The sequence below is a fragment of the Panthera leo genome, chromosome E1 (assembly GCF_018350215.1).
Source record: "Panthera leo isolate Ple1 chromosome E1, P.leo_Ple1_pat1.1, whole genome shotgun sequence".
Taxonomy (NCBI): Eukaryota; Metazoa; Chordata; class Mammalia; order Carnivora; family Felidae; genus Panthera; species Panthera leo.
Window position 1 is genome coordinate 18,822,710 of NC_056692.1, and position 16,086 is coordinate 18,838,795.

General features: G+C 52.6%; 1 protein-coding gene across 4 annotated transcripts in view; it reads right to left on the reverse strand.

Annotated features, from left to right (window-relative positions):
- KSR1 (kinase suppressor of ras 1) overlaps positions 1–9,184 on the reverse strand; it is a 159,688-nt gene extending 150,504 nt beyond the window's left edge. For 2 of the 4 annotated variants that reach the window (XM_042916260.1, XM_042916258.1), the window contains exon 1: positions 8,678–9,182. In XM_042916260.1, the coding sequence (XP_042772194.1) occupies positions 8,678–8,908 (231 nt within the window). In that variant the 5' untranslated portion in view covers positions 8,909–9,182. Of the gene's footprint in view, positions 1–8,677 lie in introns of all 4 variants that reach the window. The other 2 variants (XM_042916262.1, XM_042916261.1) reach the window with 2 other exon arrangements.
- Positions 9,185–16,086: the final 6,902 nt, after the last annotated feature.

Here is a 16,086-nt window from a genome sequence, read left to right on the forward strand (position 1 = left end):
GCCTCTCCTCAACCCACCCGATTCAAATTGGAATCTTAAATGGCACCCCAGCATCATAAAAACATAAAGCTTGGCTGACGCTAAGCCTACAATTTCTTGTTTTTCCCGTTCGTGGCTTAAGGTGGTATTTCCCCCAACTATGTTCAGTGGAAGAAAGATCCCTGCATCAATAAGTTTGGGAACACGTGCTGCAGGGCATCTCAGAGCCTTAAAGACACTTAAAGATCTTCAGGAATCTCCAGAGGGGGAGAGGGCTGATGTGGCACATTCTCAACCACCAGAAGGCCTCTTTCGCAGATACAGTAGAGGAAAGGCTGCGCTAAGCCCTTTCGAGGGCCCCACGCCGGGGGGAGGGGGCTCTCAAGACAGTGCCCAATGATGGAGAACTCCCAAGTCACTTTTGAAATATGCCTATAATTTTTCTCCCAGCCAGCGAAACTCTGAATGCACCATGAATAAAGCTGGTCCTGCTTTATCCATGCCAAGATCAAACCCAAATTAACTGGCTCAATTGGCACTCCAAACCTCAAGGTGTCATGCTGAAGAAAGCCTCACCTCTCCATAAGCAGCTTCTCTTGACAGATTTGCAGAAAGCAAAGCCCTCACGATCAATGTTATCGACTGGGGTCTGTAGTTTATTCTGTACAAAAAGTTATTTTTTCTCACCATAAAGGCCGAGTCCATGGACTGCTGTAAGCTTTCTTTCCCCCTCTTTTTTTAAAATTTCAAACACAAGTCTTGATTTATTCTTGCAATTATTCTGTGGGTGGAAAAATGAAAGGGGGGAAGGCGAGGAGAAAAATGGCAAACAAACAAGATACTTCAGCTCCGTTATTTTGAAAGGCAATCTGCCCAGTTAAAACACACTGCTGCCCACCAAGGCCAGGATGGCAGAAAATTACACATGCGTATAAATACATAGGTTTTATATGTGGCGGCAGCTTGAACTGAGGCTTTTTCAACGCAGGTGAGGAACAATCATGCCTAAGAACAAATGACAAAGCATTTCTGATCCCAACATCTGTCCCCAGTGGATGCACAGGTATGGGCATCTCTACCTGGGATCTGCAACAGGGGACAAAGACAAGACAAGACGGACACAAAGACGTCGGATTAAAAGGCTGTATCTTCTGGCAGTGTTAGTAAATGATTTATAACGTTCTCTTGACATTAAAACCAACAACAGCGTTTCGTGGAATATAATGCAAACTCTGCACAAATTTAAGACAAACACTAGGCCTACAGGAGTAAAGGTTCACCCACCCAGGTCCCAGGGGATCTTTCAGTGGCAGGACGAGAAGCCCTTGAAAGTATAGTCAGGTTCAAAGCCCATTGGCTAGACTGGTTTTCAAAAAAGGCCCCACCCACAGGATACCCCAAGTTGCTCCCCAAGAATCTCTCCACTGCCTGGGGTCCCCAAGCCATGGGGAGGGGGCTGGCAAGGCCAATCCATTTGCTTCCTCTTGCAGGAAACTCCTTGAGGCCGAGGACCCCACCAACACAGGAGGGTGAAATGGCAGGATGCTGTTGGCCATTAGTCTAGATAGATGGTTTCATGTCTCTCTCTTCAGGGCACCTCAGGTCTGCATCCCAGCTCAGTGCTCAGTCTCCTCCGCCCTTCGGCAATGTTAATTCTCTAACAGGCATTCCCACCAAGTCCCTTCACCGTCAGGACTTAAGTGTCCTCGCCTGCAAGATGAGAGGGCTGGACCAGATGGAAAGCCCGAAATCCTCTGAAACCCCCTACCAAGGCACCCCAAACAGCCATCTGATCAGTATCTGTGGCTGGTGAAGGAAAAGAGTCTACAGTTCAAGGGATAAAGACGTCACCGCATGGCTGTGCCCTGCCCAGAGGCAACCAGTCCCCTGGACACAGAAAGCCCTGACCCCCAGCACCCCCTCTGCTGTCTTGGAGAAGACCACGCTCTTCTAACTGATCAACCCAAGCCCCCTCCCAACTTTGCTGCAGGCAACCAAAAACCACAGCCCACAATCTTCGACACATACCCCAGAACATCAGCCTCAGGGACCCTGTCCTGTCTCCTGTTTACACTTCCCGAACTCTGGGGAGACGTGGATGCAGTGGCAGAGGGGTAAATGCATAAAGGCTGCCGTTTTAGAAATCCTGGCATTCATGCTGGGGAAGGGGGAACATATCACGCCCTAAAGATTTTAAAGAATAGGATTACGATTGCATGCTGTTGCTATACTTTGGCCTAGCAAATTCCCCTTCTAGGAAAAGACTCTGCAGCATGATTTATAATAGCAGGGCTTGGAAACAGCCTGGATGGCTAACACGGGGAGGACTGGTTCAATGAATTTATGGTATGACCACACAAAGCAGCCACCGACGGCGCTGATGTATATCCATGCGTATCAATGTAAACAGAAGACACTTACAAGGCAATGCACACAGTATGCGCCGCAAGTATCTATGTGTACATCTGTCTGCGAATGCAGAGGATAAAAACCCTGGGAGGACATACAGCAAACCGTTAAGAAGAATTAACCAGATCCGAGAGCTGGCATTAGGGGTGTGGTTTTTTTCTTTTGTTCATCAGTGTTTTCTTTCTCACACTGAACACAGATCATTACATGTATTCGGAAATATTTTTTACAAAGTGGAAAGCTAGGGGATAGGGTGCTTCTCGGAAGGATTATTCAGAAAGAATAAGGCAGGTGTCCATTAAAAAAATTATGAGCAAGTTGATCTCTAGGCAGCTTCTCGTTTCTCAGAGGGACACCGACACAGACCTGGTTGCATCAGAGTTTGTTGACAGAGGCCTATCTTTGAGGATGTGCCGGGCTGCATGTTAGGGAAACAGCCCCAAGCTCAAGTTCGGAGGCTGCACGGCCTGGGGTGGGCCACCAGCCATCGGGAACTGAGCCACCGAATAACCACCCCCAGGCTGCCTTTTTCTGTTACTGCTGCCTCCTTGGCCTCAGCAGCCAGGATCCTGCCCCGAATTCCCACCAGGGCTGCTAGAGGCGGCTGCAAGGTTCAGGACGTAGTTCTGAAGACCAGTGCACCCCGGTTTGGTCACCTACTCATGGAGTCCTCTCCATCCCTCGGGGCCACAGGGTCTTCATTTGCAAAATGAGGATAAACCCTCCTAAGGTTCTTGTGAGAGTTAAACAGGGCGACATAGGCCGGGGGCCTACCAGCGTGCAAGACACAGAACAGGTGAACACGAAGAAAGTGTGCATCCCACAACCCGCCCTCACTGTGCCTGAAGGCCATTCCCATAACCCCAAAGGAGTGCTCGCTTCGGCAGCACATATACCATAACCCCAAAGGCACCTACGCAGCTTTCTCTTCGGAACTGAATGTGAGAAAAGATTCCGAGCCATCTATTCTGAAAAGACGTATACTTTTTATTTTTTTTTAATTTTTATTTTGTAATGTTTATTTATTTTTGAGAGAGACAGCATGCAAGCAGAAAAGGGGCAGAGAGAGGGAGACGCAGAATCCGAAGCATGCTCCAGGCTCCGAGCTGTCAGCACAGAGCCCGACATGGGGCTCGAACTCATGAGCCATGAGATCATGACCTGAGACGAAGGCGGACACTTAACCGACTAAGCCACCCAGGCGCCCCAAAAGATGTATACTCTTTAAAAAGCACAGCTTACAGAGACTTGGTGGCAGGTTCTGCTACATCCCCCCACCACCACAGACACGGCCAAGGGCCAAGGCTTTCGCAGTCTCTCTCCCGGCCACAGCCAGCAGGCGGGGAGAGAATACCTGCGGTGGGGAGTGCAGCCCCCTGGACATGGGGCCAACCCAGAGGGGAAGGAGGCATTCCCGTTGTCCCCAGGCAGCATACCAGCAGCCCTCTGGCACTCACACTAACTTGGGCCGAGGCTGCGATGAGGCCTTCCTCCAGTACCACCCGCCCCTCCCCAGTGTCCTCTCCCGGGCAGGACACAGCAGCTTTCTTGGCGAGAAAGGAGTAAAGAGGAGGAGACACGCAGGACCCTCTCCAGGCCACCACGGAGGAATGCGGGTGGCAAGTTCCAGCAGGGATAAAGCTGCCAAGGTGAAAGCAGACACCAAAGGGGGCAGTGCCCCATCTCTGCATCCCCTCAGGGACGGCTGGAATTAAAACCTCCATGGAGGTTGGAGCCATGGCAATGGAGCAGAAGGAGAGATGCCCCCACTCTGAAGCGATGGCCGGTGGGGAAAGGGAAACCAGCTCGCGCTCTCAGTTCTGCCAGGGACGTAACGTGGGACACCAGGACTGTGGGAATAGTTCCCACCAAAACAGAAGGCTAGACTGGCCAACCCGTTCCGGCACATTCCCCATCCCTGAGTACTTGGCAAGCCATGCTCCTGGAGTCACTACGGTTCACCTGCCTGGTTCCCCATTAGAATTCAAGTTTCCCCAAAGACCAGGAAGGCATCCCGAGTACCTCAGAATCCTTGCCAGGGTGGCTACAGCTAGCCCAGCAGGCAAACGAATAATGATGGAAGTTGAGTGAATGGATGTTCATGCAAGCCTGGAGGGCCTGATGTTGGGGGGGTGGAGGGGGCAGATAAGGGACCATGGGGCCTGGAGCTCGGTACTCCACACAGCAGGGTTCTGACCTCCGTCACAATCAAGCTGGGCAAAAGGCAAGCCCTGCTGACCTTCCGAGTGGCACCTCCTGGCTCCAGGGCAACTCAGAGAAGTGGCCAAAGTGTGGACTGTACCTACCACAGCTCCCCAAGGTCCCCTCCTGGGCAAGTCCCATGGGCAAGGTCCACGGGGCCTTCTTTCTCCAGATCAGCTTGCATAGGAAGGAATTTCTCTCTATAAGAGCATAAGGTAGAGGGGGCGGGGCACCTGGTCAGGTTCAGGTCATGATCTCATAGTTCATGGTTCAAGCCCCGCATCAGGTTCTGTGCTGACAGCTCGGAGCCTGGAGCCTGCTTCAGATTCTGTGTCTCCCTCTCTCTCTGCCCCTCCCCGGCTCGTGCTCTGTCTGTCTGTCTGTCTCTCAAAAATTAATAAACATTACCAAAAAAAATGTTTTTTAAAAGAGCGCAAGGTGGAGACACTCGGTATGCCTTGGCCTGTTCTGGAAAGTACTAGCAGGCCGGCAGAAAAGGGCAACGTTACGATGCCACTAAATGTGAACCTGCACGAGGCACTGCTTTCTCCCCAGAGCTCAGCACAGACTCGGCCCACAAAGCATGAATAAATGAGGGAAGGACCTGGCATGGGGCTCCAGGACCAGCTGTGAGGCCAGCCAGGTGTCCCTGTGTGAGCCCATGGGGGAACGAGAACATTCCGTCCTGCCTGGGTGGAGTTCTCAGACCCCCTAGGAGGGTCTGCTGGAGGCAGGGCACGGGGCTCCTCTAGGATGAAGGAGCCTCACAACTTTGTTTACAAATTCAGGCTCTGAGTTCTAGATTCTGTCACCCTCCCTCCCCATCTAGAGAGAAAAAATTGTGTGGTGAAGGTTGGTGGATTTCTGGGAAATATGAGGAGCCTGAGAAGGTTCCGGCACACTTGCCGGCAGGTAGGAGGCAAACATTGAACCCCGGCTCCTTGCACTCTTTTGAATCCAAACTGGACCACTACACCGAGAAAAAGTCATCACAAGGGCAGCCAGACGCGTTGCACCCGCCCCGCCCCCCCACGACCCCACACACCATCACAACCTGTGATCTGGGGCACCAGCAGCTGCGCCCAGGTCAGGGGCTTCCGGGGGCATCCCACGTGCTGTTTCTCCCAGCGAGTGCTTATTGGATGAAGGCCAGGGGTGCCTGGATGGCTCAGTCGGTTAAGCGTCCGACTTCAGCTCAGGTCGTGAACTCGCAGTCCATGAGTTCGAGCCCCACAACGGGCTCTGTGCTGACAGCTCAGAGCCTGGAACTTGCTTCGGATTGTGTCTCCTTCTCTCTCTGCCCCTCCCCCACTCATGCTCTCTCTCACTCTCAAAAATGAATAAATGTTAAAAAAATTTTTTTTTAATGAAGGCCAGACTGTGCTGGGGTTCCTAAGATTCTGGGAGAAGTCTGGCGCAGTTGCATAAGCCAAGACCTCTGGGGAACCCCCTTTCTTCAAAAGCCCGGAATCCAATGTTGCAAAGCATTCTCTCTAGGGGCCCTGGCCTGGAATATGATGGGAGAGGAGCCTGCAGAACAGAAAAGAAAGCCAGAGTGGACAGCTGGACCACTGTCCTGCCTCCCTCACTACATGCTGGCGGGATGGTCTCCTGGCCCGTGTCACCCACCTCTAGGAGACAAGAGCCAGCTATAGAGAAGTACCTTCCCCTAAAGGTGGCCTGTGGCAATGAATGCCACTGGACCCCCACCAGGGAAAGTTTATAGGCAGAATCTTTCAGTGGTAGCACACAAACTTATAGGCTCACAGCACTGCAGGTTTATGCCATCTTATCCCCATTTTACAGATGGGAAAGTTGAGGTTCAGAAGTCATGGGACAGACACCCCTCCCCACCCCAGACCTGAATTCAAAGCTGTCCGCCACACTGTCCCCATCAGCAGAATTCTTTCACTAATACACTTCCCCCCTATTTTATCAGCTTCGTAAATCTGGATTTTACAACTGTTTTTTAAACAGAGGCATGTGCAACAAACGTTTGGTTCAACCCAACAGAGGCCCCTTCACCAAACCACAGAATGTAGAGCCTTGTCAAGGGCCTACAGAGATCCACCCCAACCTCCCTGTGCAGGTTAGGAGGCTGAGGCCTCCAGGGCAAAGAAATTCATTCAAATTAGCTGGAGGCAGCTTTAGGGAGCCAGTTCCTGAGGTCTCAATTCCCATTCCCAAGAAACAAACCAGGTGCTGCCTTTTCTCGGAGTAGGGTGAACCCAAATCCCACACCACAATGGAGAGAACGGGGAGCTGGGTATTGGTTCCGTTTACACCGCAAATTTCCTTTGGGTGGGTTTTCTGGCTGTCAGAGACCATCACCCAATAAACACGCAGGAGGGAGGCCACTAACACACAGCTCACAGACCTAAATAGCAATGCTCTGGGGTGTCACGATGCCGTATCTTTGTTAAAATGAATGACTCTGGAAATCAGGGTATCTAGAGGGCAAAGTACCATTTCCAGAGAATGAACAATACACACTCCTCCTGTATCTACTCCAGGAACCAGGAGATCTTCAGAGCAACATGGGAACAATCCGAGAGAGGTCAACACAGAGAACTTTCTCTCATCTCGATAACATAGCAGTCCAAGCAGACACATGCTGCAGGACGATGATCCCGCCTCCCACAACTAAGCCACACAGGCCCCCTATTGTGTCAGTTCAAACACCGAACTTTGCTGGGCAAACACATTCGGCTGTGTTCAAGAAGAGACCAGTTTCCCTCACCCCTTGGAAAACAGCAGCATGCATGCAAGAAGGGACAGCTTGGGGGCAGGGGGGTGTTGTTGTTGGTTAGTTTTTAAAGCAAAGCCCCAGTCAGTACTGCTAGACCAACTGTAATGAAAATAATAATAGCCAGCACTCACGAGATGCTTCCAACGTCCCTGGTTTTGTAGCTTTGAAGGAAACAAAACCGCAGGAGAGAAGTCACCCTCGAACATTGTGGATCAAACAGGGATTCAGGCTGCTGATTGGCCTATGACAGCTGGCAGAGGCAGTTTGCAATAAAGGGTTGGGGAGGAGGCTGTTAGGTTGAGAAATTAAGGTTCTCCCCACGACAAAACATCCCCAGATCAGCAGAAGGCCAGATGTGCCGACACAAGGTGGAAAGAAGCCACTTCAAGTTGGGGTAGCAATTAAGTGGTCCCTGGAATTTTACGGCCTTTCCAGTGTCAGGACAAAAGCTAGTTGGGAATGCACTAGTTTCCCTCTATTGTGTATGGGGGAGGGGGAGCCCCCTTCTGAGAACCCAACCACCCTTTTGACTTGTTCTTCCAAATCCTTTTAATACTGCACGTCCTGGCTATAATTTGAGGGAGGAGGGCCTGCAGATCTTATTTCTTCTTTACACTGGAGACTCTCTCCCCCAGGACCCCTTAAATAGTGTCATCTTCCTACCAAAGGCCTGGTGCCCCAGCATAATCCTTCCTAAACCAAAATCCAATGTCTGAGGAGGAGTGGGGGAGTCGGTGGGTAATTATATTTTGAGCAGTGAAATGCTGTGGCTGTGCGAAAGGAAAGCATCAAATGCCTGAGCAATAAATATGCAGTTTCAGCAAACACGTTTTGAAAAGCGGCAGACAAAAATCCTGGAGGAAAGGAAAGAAAGGAACAAGCAGGGAGTCTGGGGCGTGAGAGAAAGAGAATGGCGGGCCTGTGATCACACTTCAGGGGGACCCCCCCCCTCCCCCCGCTCCCCGTCACCCCAGCCCACGGCTGCTCGCCTCAGTCACACAGGGAAAAGTCCAGCGTGTGACTCAGTGGGAGAATGAGTCCTGCGGCCCCGCAAACTGGGCGGGGGCGGAGATGGGGAGGCAGGGGATGCCCGCGCGCAGCCCACCCCGCCCACGGGCTCCTCGAGCCTCCACCCCAGTTCCCACTCCGCCCCTCCCCCCAAATCCCGCCCAAGGTGACGGGCTGGTCCTGGGTCCCCAAGCTGCCGCAACAGCGACTGGAGGAGGGAGAGGAAGCCTCAAAGGGGCGACACCGGCTCCAGGATGCATCTGGGAAGGAGTGCCCTGGGGCATCGAGGGAGGTGCCGGGGCCGCTCCCCGGGCCGCGCGGCCCCCTTACCTCCAGGGTCCGGATCTCCTGCTGGGTGAGGTCGTTGGACACGGCGCACTTGGTGCGCAGCCCGCGCAGGCTGCCGATGGAGATGTCGATGAGCTTCTGGAGCTGCCCGCACTGCTGCAGCGCCCGACTGGCCGCGGCCCCGGGGCCCCCGTCCGCGGCCGCCGCGTCCCCCCCGCCGCGGCCCTCCTTCTTCTCTCCCATCGCCGCCGCGCGCAGCGCCGCTCTATCCATGCCTCGGCATCGGGGCCGCGGGGTGGGCGAGGCGGGGAGCCCGGGGGCGCGGGCGCCTCGGGAGGGAATCCGCGCGCGGGGAGGGCTGGACGAAGAGCGCCCCTTGGCGCAGCCGGAGCCCGGACGCTAGGACTGCCGGCCGCCAAGCCCGCCGCTCCCGCCCGCCCAGCCGCGGCTGCAAAGCGAAAGCCGCGGCGACCCGACGGCTGCGGCTCCCGAAGCTTTTAAGTGGCAGCGGGGGCCGGGTCAGGGTAGCTGGGCATGCTGGGACTTGTAGTCCGCGCCGCGCACCTGCCGCTCGGCCCGCGCCCTCGGGGCCCGCGTCCGCGCCCAGCGCCCGGCGGTCCAGGCCTTCCCCTTGGCGACGGGCTCCGGCAGTGCGGGAGCGCCCCGCCTCCTCGCTCCGGGAGTGGCCGCTGCGCACCAGCTCCTCCCTCGGGCGCCCAGAGCCGGGGGGGGGGGGGGGGGGGGGGGGGGGGGGGGGCTCGTCTCCCCGCCCCCTCCACTCCTGCCTCCAGCCTGGGGGCTTCCCACGACCCCCGGATGGGGCGGGGCAGGGGCCGGTAGCCCCTGGGTGGGAGGAGGGTGTGCTTCCTGCAATTCTGCGGCAGAGCCTAACCCTGGAAGGTGGGGACAGCGGAGGTTCCAGAATTTCTATGTTGGTTTAGGGGCCGCCATCTAGTGGGAAGGGGCCTAAAGTACTTGTCCTCTGGCTGGTTCGCGGAGCATTGACTCTCGATTGTCTATGCCAAAGGGAATGTTCGGGCATGGAGAAAGAGGTCAGAGCTTTCTTCAGGATCGTATTTACCCATCAAAATAAGCATCCCATCCCTCCGCCACCCCTACCCAGCAGACCAGTCCAGACGCTTCGGGTGGCACATCGATTTGTCACTTGAAGCGCTCTAGAACAGACAGCCTGGGTTCAAATTCACACTCTACCTAGCTGTGACAGCTGAGCTGTGAGCTCCCCCTCTGACCGTCTTGAGTTTTCTAATTAATAAAAATGGGGTGATAATAGTATGTATTTTCTAGGGTTCATATAAAGAAGGAGTTAATGTGTGGACCTAAATTGATTACTGACAAATGCTAGTAATTGTTACTGACCAACCTCAGATTTCCTAACCATGGCCCCAGATGCCACCAGTGGCACGGGCACAATACCGCTACAGGGCCTTTCTATCTTCTTTGCCTCTTAACTCGGCATTCAAGCGCAACCCATGCCCCCACTCTCCCCTCCCACCTCCTGCCGCTTCCCTTGCGCCCTGTTACTGGGCTAAACTGAAACGCCGGGACTCTTAATCAAAAGCACACCATCTATACTTCCAACATCTGCTAACTAGAAGAAATAGCTCTCAGAATGTAAGCGGCTTGGCTGCAGAAGTGGCTGAATAATTTATCTTTGTTTCCTCTTCCTAGAGCCAAATACAACGCAGGGCCCACAGTAGGAGCTCAATAAAGTTGTGCGACCCATTTCGTGAATTCTTTGGGCACATCCTATGCTGAGTTTCTCCTATCTTTCAGGCCATTTCAGGGAAATTGGGACTTTCTCTGTGTGTCTGTCTCTCTCCCCATCTCCCCCCCCCCCCTTTTTTATGAAGAAGGAGAATTGAACAGGAGATAGTGTCCGAGCATTGTATTCCTACCTGAAATCTACACACAGTAGTGGGTGGCAATTTATATTAAACCTTCCTTGGGGCATCTGGGTGGCTCAGTCGGTTAAGTGTCCGACGTCAGCTCAGGTCATGATCTGGTGGATCTTGAGTTCCAGCCCTGTCTTGGGCTCTGTGCTAACAGCTCAGAGCCCGGAGCCTGCTTCGGATTCTGTCTCCCTCTCTCTCTGCTCTTCCCCCGCTCATGCTCTGTCTCTCTCTCCTTCAAAGATAAATAAACATTTAAGAAAATTTTTAAATCTTCCTTTAATGTCATTTGAAATTTCAAAACTAAAACACAAAACTATAACTCTAAAATGTGCTTTTGCAAACTAACCCCTCTTGTGAAGATTTTCTGAAACACAAGGGGCTTCCTCCCTAACTCTTGACCCTTCCCACTAAGAGTCACTACTCCATTCCTTACTTAATTTAAAACAGGACCCTCAGTTCTGTGTCTGTGAAGCCCCCAACCCTGTTACCTTAGCCCAGCCCACCGCCCCTGCAGGAATAGCTAACTGCCCCGATTGAAACTGTGTAACCGTTATTCTCAAACTGTGAATCAGAATCTCCTGCAGGGCTTGTGAACAGGCAGAGCGAGGGACCCCACATTCAGGGCTTCTGGTTCAGTGGCTGGAGAATTTGCATTTTCTAACAAGTTCTCGGTGAGGCTGATGCTGTGGGGTCTGGGAGCCTGAACTTTAAAAAAGTTGGTGTAGGAGTGCCTGGGTGGCTCAGTTGGTAAAGCTCCCTGATCTGATCGTCATGATTCGGCTTATGTCATAATCTCCTCCGTTCCTGAGTTCGAGCCTTGGGTTCGAGCCCCACATCCAGCTCTGTGCTAACAGCTCAGACCCTGCAACTTGTTCAGGTTCTGTCTCCCTCTCTCTCTGCCCCTCCCCCGTGAGCACACGCTCTTTGTCAAAAATAAGTAAACATTACAAGAAATAATAAAATAAAAAATAAAAAGGTTGGTCAGCGGGCCCAGGGAACTATCTCAAGGGACCGTCCATTGTGTGTCCTTGGGTGGCTCAGAATCTCTGTCTGTTCAGCAGCTGGAGCAGGCAGGCTTGAGAGAATGACTCACTTCTAACTCAATTCACAAGAGGTTTCCTGGTAAGTGCCTATTTATGCATTTACATCAAGCTGTAATTGCCACTGGGGCCTGGTTGACACATTCCCCCCTCCCCCCCCAGGGCCATTTTATGTGGGAAGCTGTATCCTGAGAAGGGTAACTGCCAGCCTGGCAGTGGTGTGAGGGTTGGAAACTGGACAAAGCCCTGTTCCCGGGCTTCTCTCCCGCCAGGCTCCGTGTGGCCGGTCAGCCCCTCTTCTGTGGACACGGTCTGCCTTCTGACCTGTAAGCCACAGCGTTCCTCTCAGAGGCACCGCTGCCCTCTCCAGCAGGGCTCGGGCTCCTGTCAGCCACACTTTTACACCCCTGCCTCCCAGAGATGCAGAAAGCAAGGCTTTACAAATAATCCCTTCATTCATCCCTTTAACATTCAGAATTCCTCAAGTGTTGAGTCTTGTGGCAAGCCCTATTCTGGGCCCTGGGAAACAGGAGTGGGCAAAACAAAAACAAAAAAAAATCCTTACCCTCTGGGAGTTTATATTCTGGTGAGCGAAGACAGACCACAAATAATTCAGTAGAATGCCCAGCATGGCTGGTGGTTAACAGGTGCAAGGGCACAGGAAAGAGCAGGCCAAGGGACAGGGAGCGTGGCGTTTACAACCTTCCCCGGAGCTGTTTCAGGGAGTGGGGTTCTCCGTCTTGTCTCTGAACCCTGAGCAAGGCTTCTCTTATCTCAGAGTCTTTCTCCTCATTTGCAAGATGGAGGGCACGCGTTGTGAGCAGGAACCGAGAACATTCTGCAAAGTGATGGTCCCAGAGTCCTTACTCTCGATGTATTTATTCATATTTATTGGTGAAATACTGCATCGCAGGCCCTGTTTCAAGCACCTTCGGTAACTCAACTAATGTTACTTAGTTTCCTTCCTCACCCTCCAGAGTGAGTCTCTCCTGATTCCGTGAATTCATCCATTAGGTGGTGATTCTTGGGCGGAACTCCATCTCCAGACTCGAGACTTTTTCTGTGGCATCCTCAGGACAAGAGCGTTCGCTCCTTCCTTCCGCCCTCCCCTCTGCCTCGGGCACCTGCATTGCTGGCGCGTGAAGCCTTCGAAGCTTGCACAGCCTTGCGAGCATCTCGGCACCACAGCAGCCGCGCAGGAACGTTCGTGCCTAGACCCAGAAAACACGAGAAGGGCACCTGCCGTGTGCTAGCCTCTGGGATAGGCCAAGGGAAGGAAACCATGTCCTTATTCACGTGGAACAAACCTGAGCATGGAGACAAGAAGTTAAATATACACCCAGAGTAAATTCGACGAAGGATAAGTGTTGTGAAGGGAGAGAAGTTTATAGCTGATAGCAAGTCCCCAGGGTACGAGGTGCTTCTTCAGCTGAAGTGGTCAGAGAAGTACTCTATGACTGATCTTGAATTAAGATCTAAAGAAAGAGAAGGAGCAAGCCATGTGGAGCTCCGGGGAGAAGGCATTCTAGGCAGCGGGAACATCACGTGCAAATGCTCTGCGGCAGGAACAACTCAGCTTGCTCCAGGAATAGCATGAAGGCCAGTGTGGCTACAGCACAGGGAGAGAAGAGCAGGGGTTGCAGAGAACGGAAGATTTCTGGAAAGGGGCCCGATGAAGTAGACTTGGGCAGGAAGTTTGGATTTTTCTCTAAGTCTTTGTTACTCCTTAATGTAGTCCAAGATTCCCGCGTCGCCTGGGAGCTCCTTAGAAATGCAAGGTCTCCGGCCCTGCCCCGGATCAGCTGAATCACAGCCTGGATTTTTAGCAAGATCCCCATGTGACTTGAACGTATGTTGAAGTTTTAGAAGCACAGCTCTCTAAGTACATTGAAAGAAAGCCACATTCCTGACAATTTTAAGTGTCCTAAAGATCTTTCTGGCCACCACATGAAGAGTGGAGGTTAGAAAGGTGGGGCAAAAGCAGGGCCACTGGTTTTGAGACTGCTGCAGGGCCCAAGTGAGATCACAGGAGCAGGAGCAGGCACTCGGGGGTGAGGAGGAGACAGAGGAAATAGAGTGGATGCCCGACAGCCAATGGGTTGACTGTGGAAGGAGGAAAGACACGATTTGGGCCATCTTGGCCTCTGCTCCTCCAAAGAGACTGCAGGGCACGGTCAGAAGCACCCTACCCTGTGGTCAGGGGCAGCCACGCCTCCCCTCCCCACCTCCACCCCCAGCATCACCACAGGACCGACAGGTCACATGTTTCTCTTAGAACATAGGGGCAGTACAGGAGAAGCTTTGGTTTCCTGGATTTCCTCTTCAGTTAAATTATCCAGGAAATGCATGGAGTCGCCCTGGGGAGACGAACCCTATTATCTGTTACCTGTGCTCATTCATTCATCCATTCATCCATTCATCAACTATGCACTGAGCCCCCGATATGTGCTTGGCATTGTGCTAGACTCTGGGAACAGAGCAGTAAATGATACATCACTTTATAGTTTATGAAAAGACTTTTGAAGTATGAATTCCTGAAACAAGGCCTACAAACCCTTCATTCCCAGGCCCTGCTGACTTGTCCAGGTTCATGTGCCACTCGAGGCTTTTTTTTCAGTCAATGTCCCAATTTTAAGAATCTGATGAAAATAAAAAGCGTGTCTCCGGGAAAGAATGGGGCTGTGGACAAGCTCAGGAACCCTGCCTAGTTGGATGATTAACCAACTGAGCCATCCAGGCGCCCTCCCCCTGCCCCAGAATCAATCTTTCTAACTCCCTCATGCCCACAGACCTTTGCACACACCACGTATTTTTGGTTCTTCCCTTGCCTGTTTCCCTGACTAGGTAATGAGCCTTCTTGGACTCAAATAGATCCTATATGACCTTGGGAAAGTGTTTCACCTCCCTGAGTTTATATTCCCTCATCTATAAAAATGAGTATAATAACCTCTCCCTCCAGGGTGGCTGAGAGGTAAAGGAAATAGATAGGCCTACGGGCACCTGTCTGGCTCAGTCCATTCAGCGTCCAACTCTTGATTTCAGCTCCGCTCATGATCTCAGTCATGAGATCGAGCCCCATGGAGTTGGGCATGGAGGCTGCTTAAGATCCTCTCTGTCTTACTCCTTCTGCCCCTCCCCCACTCACACATTCCCCATGCCTGAGCTCTCTCTTTCTCTCTCTGTCCCTCAAAATAAATAAATAGGGGCGCCTGGGTGGTTCAGTCAGTGGAGCGTCTGACATCGGCTCAGGTCGTGATCTCGTGGTCTGTGAGTCTGAGCCCCTGATCGCTGCTGTCAGCCTGTCAGTGCAGAGCCAGCTTTGGATCCTCTGTCTCCCTCTCTCTGCCCCTCTCCTGCTTGCGCTCTCCCACATAAATAAACATAAAATAAATAAATTAGATACGTAAGTTAAGTTAAATGAAGTGGATAGTCCTGGTGCACAATATGTCTTTTAGTAAACAAATGACAGATTGCATTTTGGAGGCAAAGAAACCAGGGCCTCTCTCTGGAATATTGACCCCTGTGTGGCCTCAGGTGCTCCCTCTAGAAGAAATCCCCACCACCTGAGAAGTGTCCTCAGAACCCGCTCTGGGTCAGGTCACAAGAAGGAGCCAAGTTGAAAAAGGTCCTTCTCAGCCCTGAAACAGAAGTCACTCAAGTTGCCGAGTGCCTTTTCCGGCAACCCGGAAAAGAGAAACCCATCCACGGGAAGGCAGGAGGTGATGTGGGTATCATCTTCATGCCCATTTACCTCTTCCAAACCTTGAACTCTCCTCCACTTTCTTTTAATTTTTTTTAAGCTTATTTATTTTGAGAGAGAGAGAGAGAGAGCAAGTAGGGGAGGGGCAGGGAGAGAGAGGGAGAGAGAGAATCCCAAGCAGGCTCTGCACTGTCAGCACAGAGCCCAATGCAGGGCTCGAACCCGTGAACTGTGAGATCGTGACCAGAGTCCAAACCAAGAGTCGGATGCTTAACCAACTGAGCCACTCAGGCGGCCCACTGCTCCCCTCCACTTTCGAATCCTTGCCCTTCCGGGGTCCCCAGGGCATGCTCCCTGTCCTCTGGGGTCTGGGACCAATCCCTTGCACACTTCAACTCTTCCACTGTGGGCTCCAGCTTCCGCCCCGCTCCCTGTGCCTCATCACAACCTCCAATCTGCTTTCAGTACCACCTTTCCCAATATCCCCTGCTCGTGGCCTTCCTTCCCTCCTTACCCTACATAGATTCCATGCTCCATCTTGACTACCGCTCCCCAGCAGGCCCCCTCCATGAGCTCGTGCTCTCTTTCCCCCATAGGAACCTGGCGAAGTCCCAGCCCTTGTAAAACCAACCCTCCACATTCCCCAGGCCTGTGCCAGAGCGGCTGAGCGATATTGGAGAAAAACACAGCTCTGCTGACGGGTTGCCCTTTAAATTCAAGACCGCAAACCTCAAATTGGCACTTCTCATGCCTGGCAAGCCTACCAACCTTTCCTAGAAAGTTCCTTTTCCTATTCTC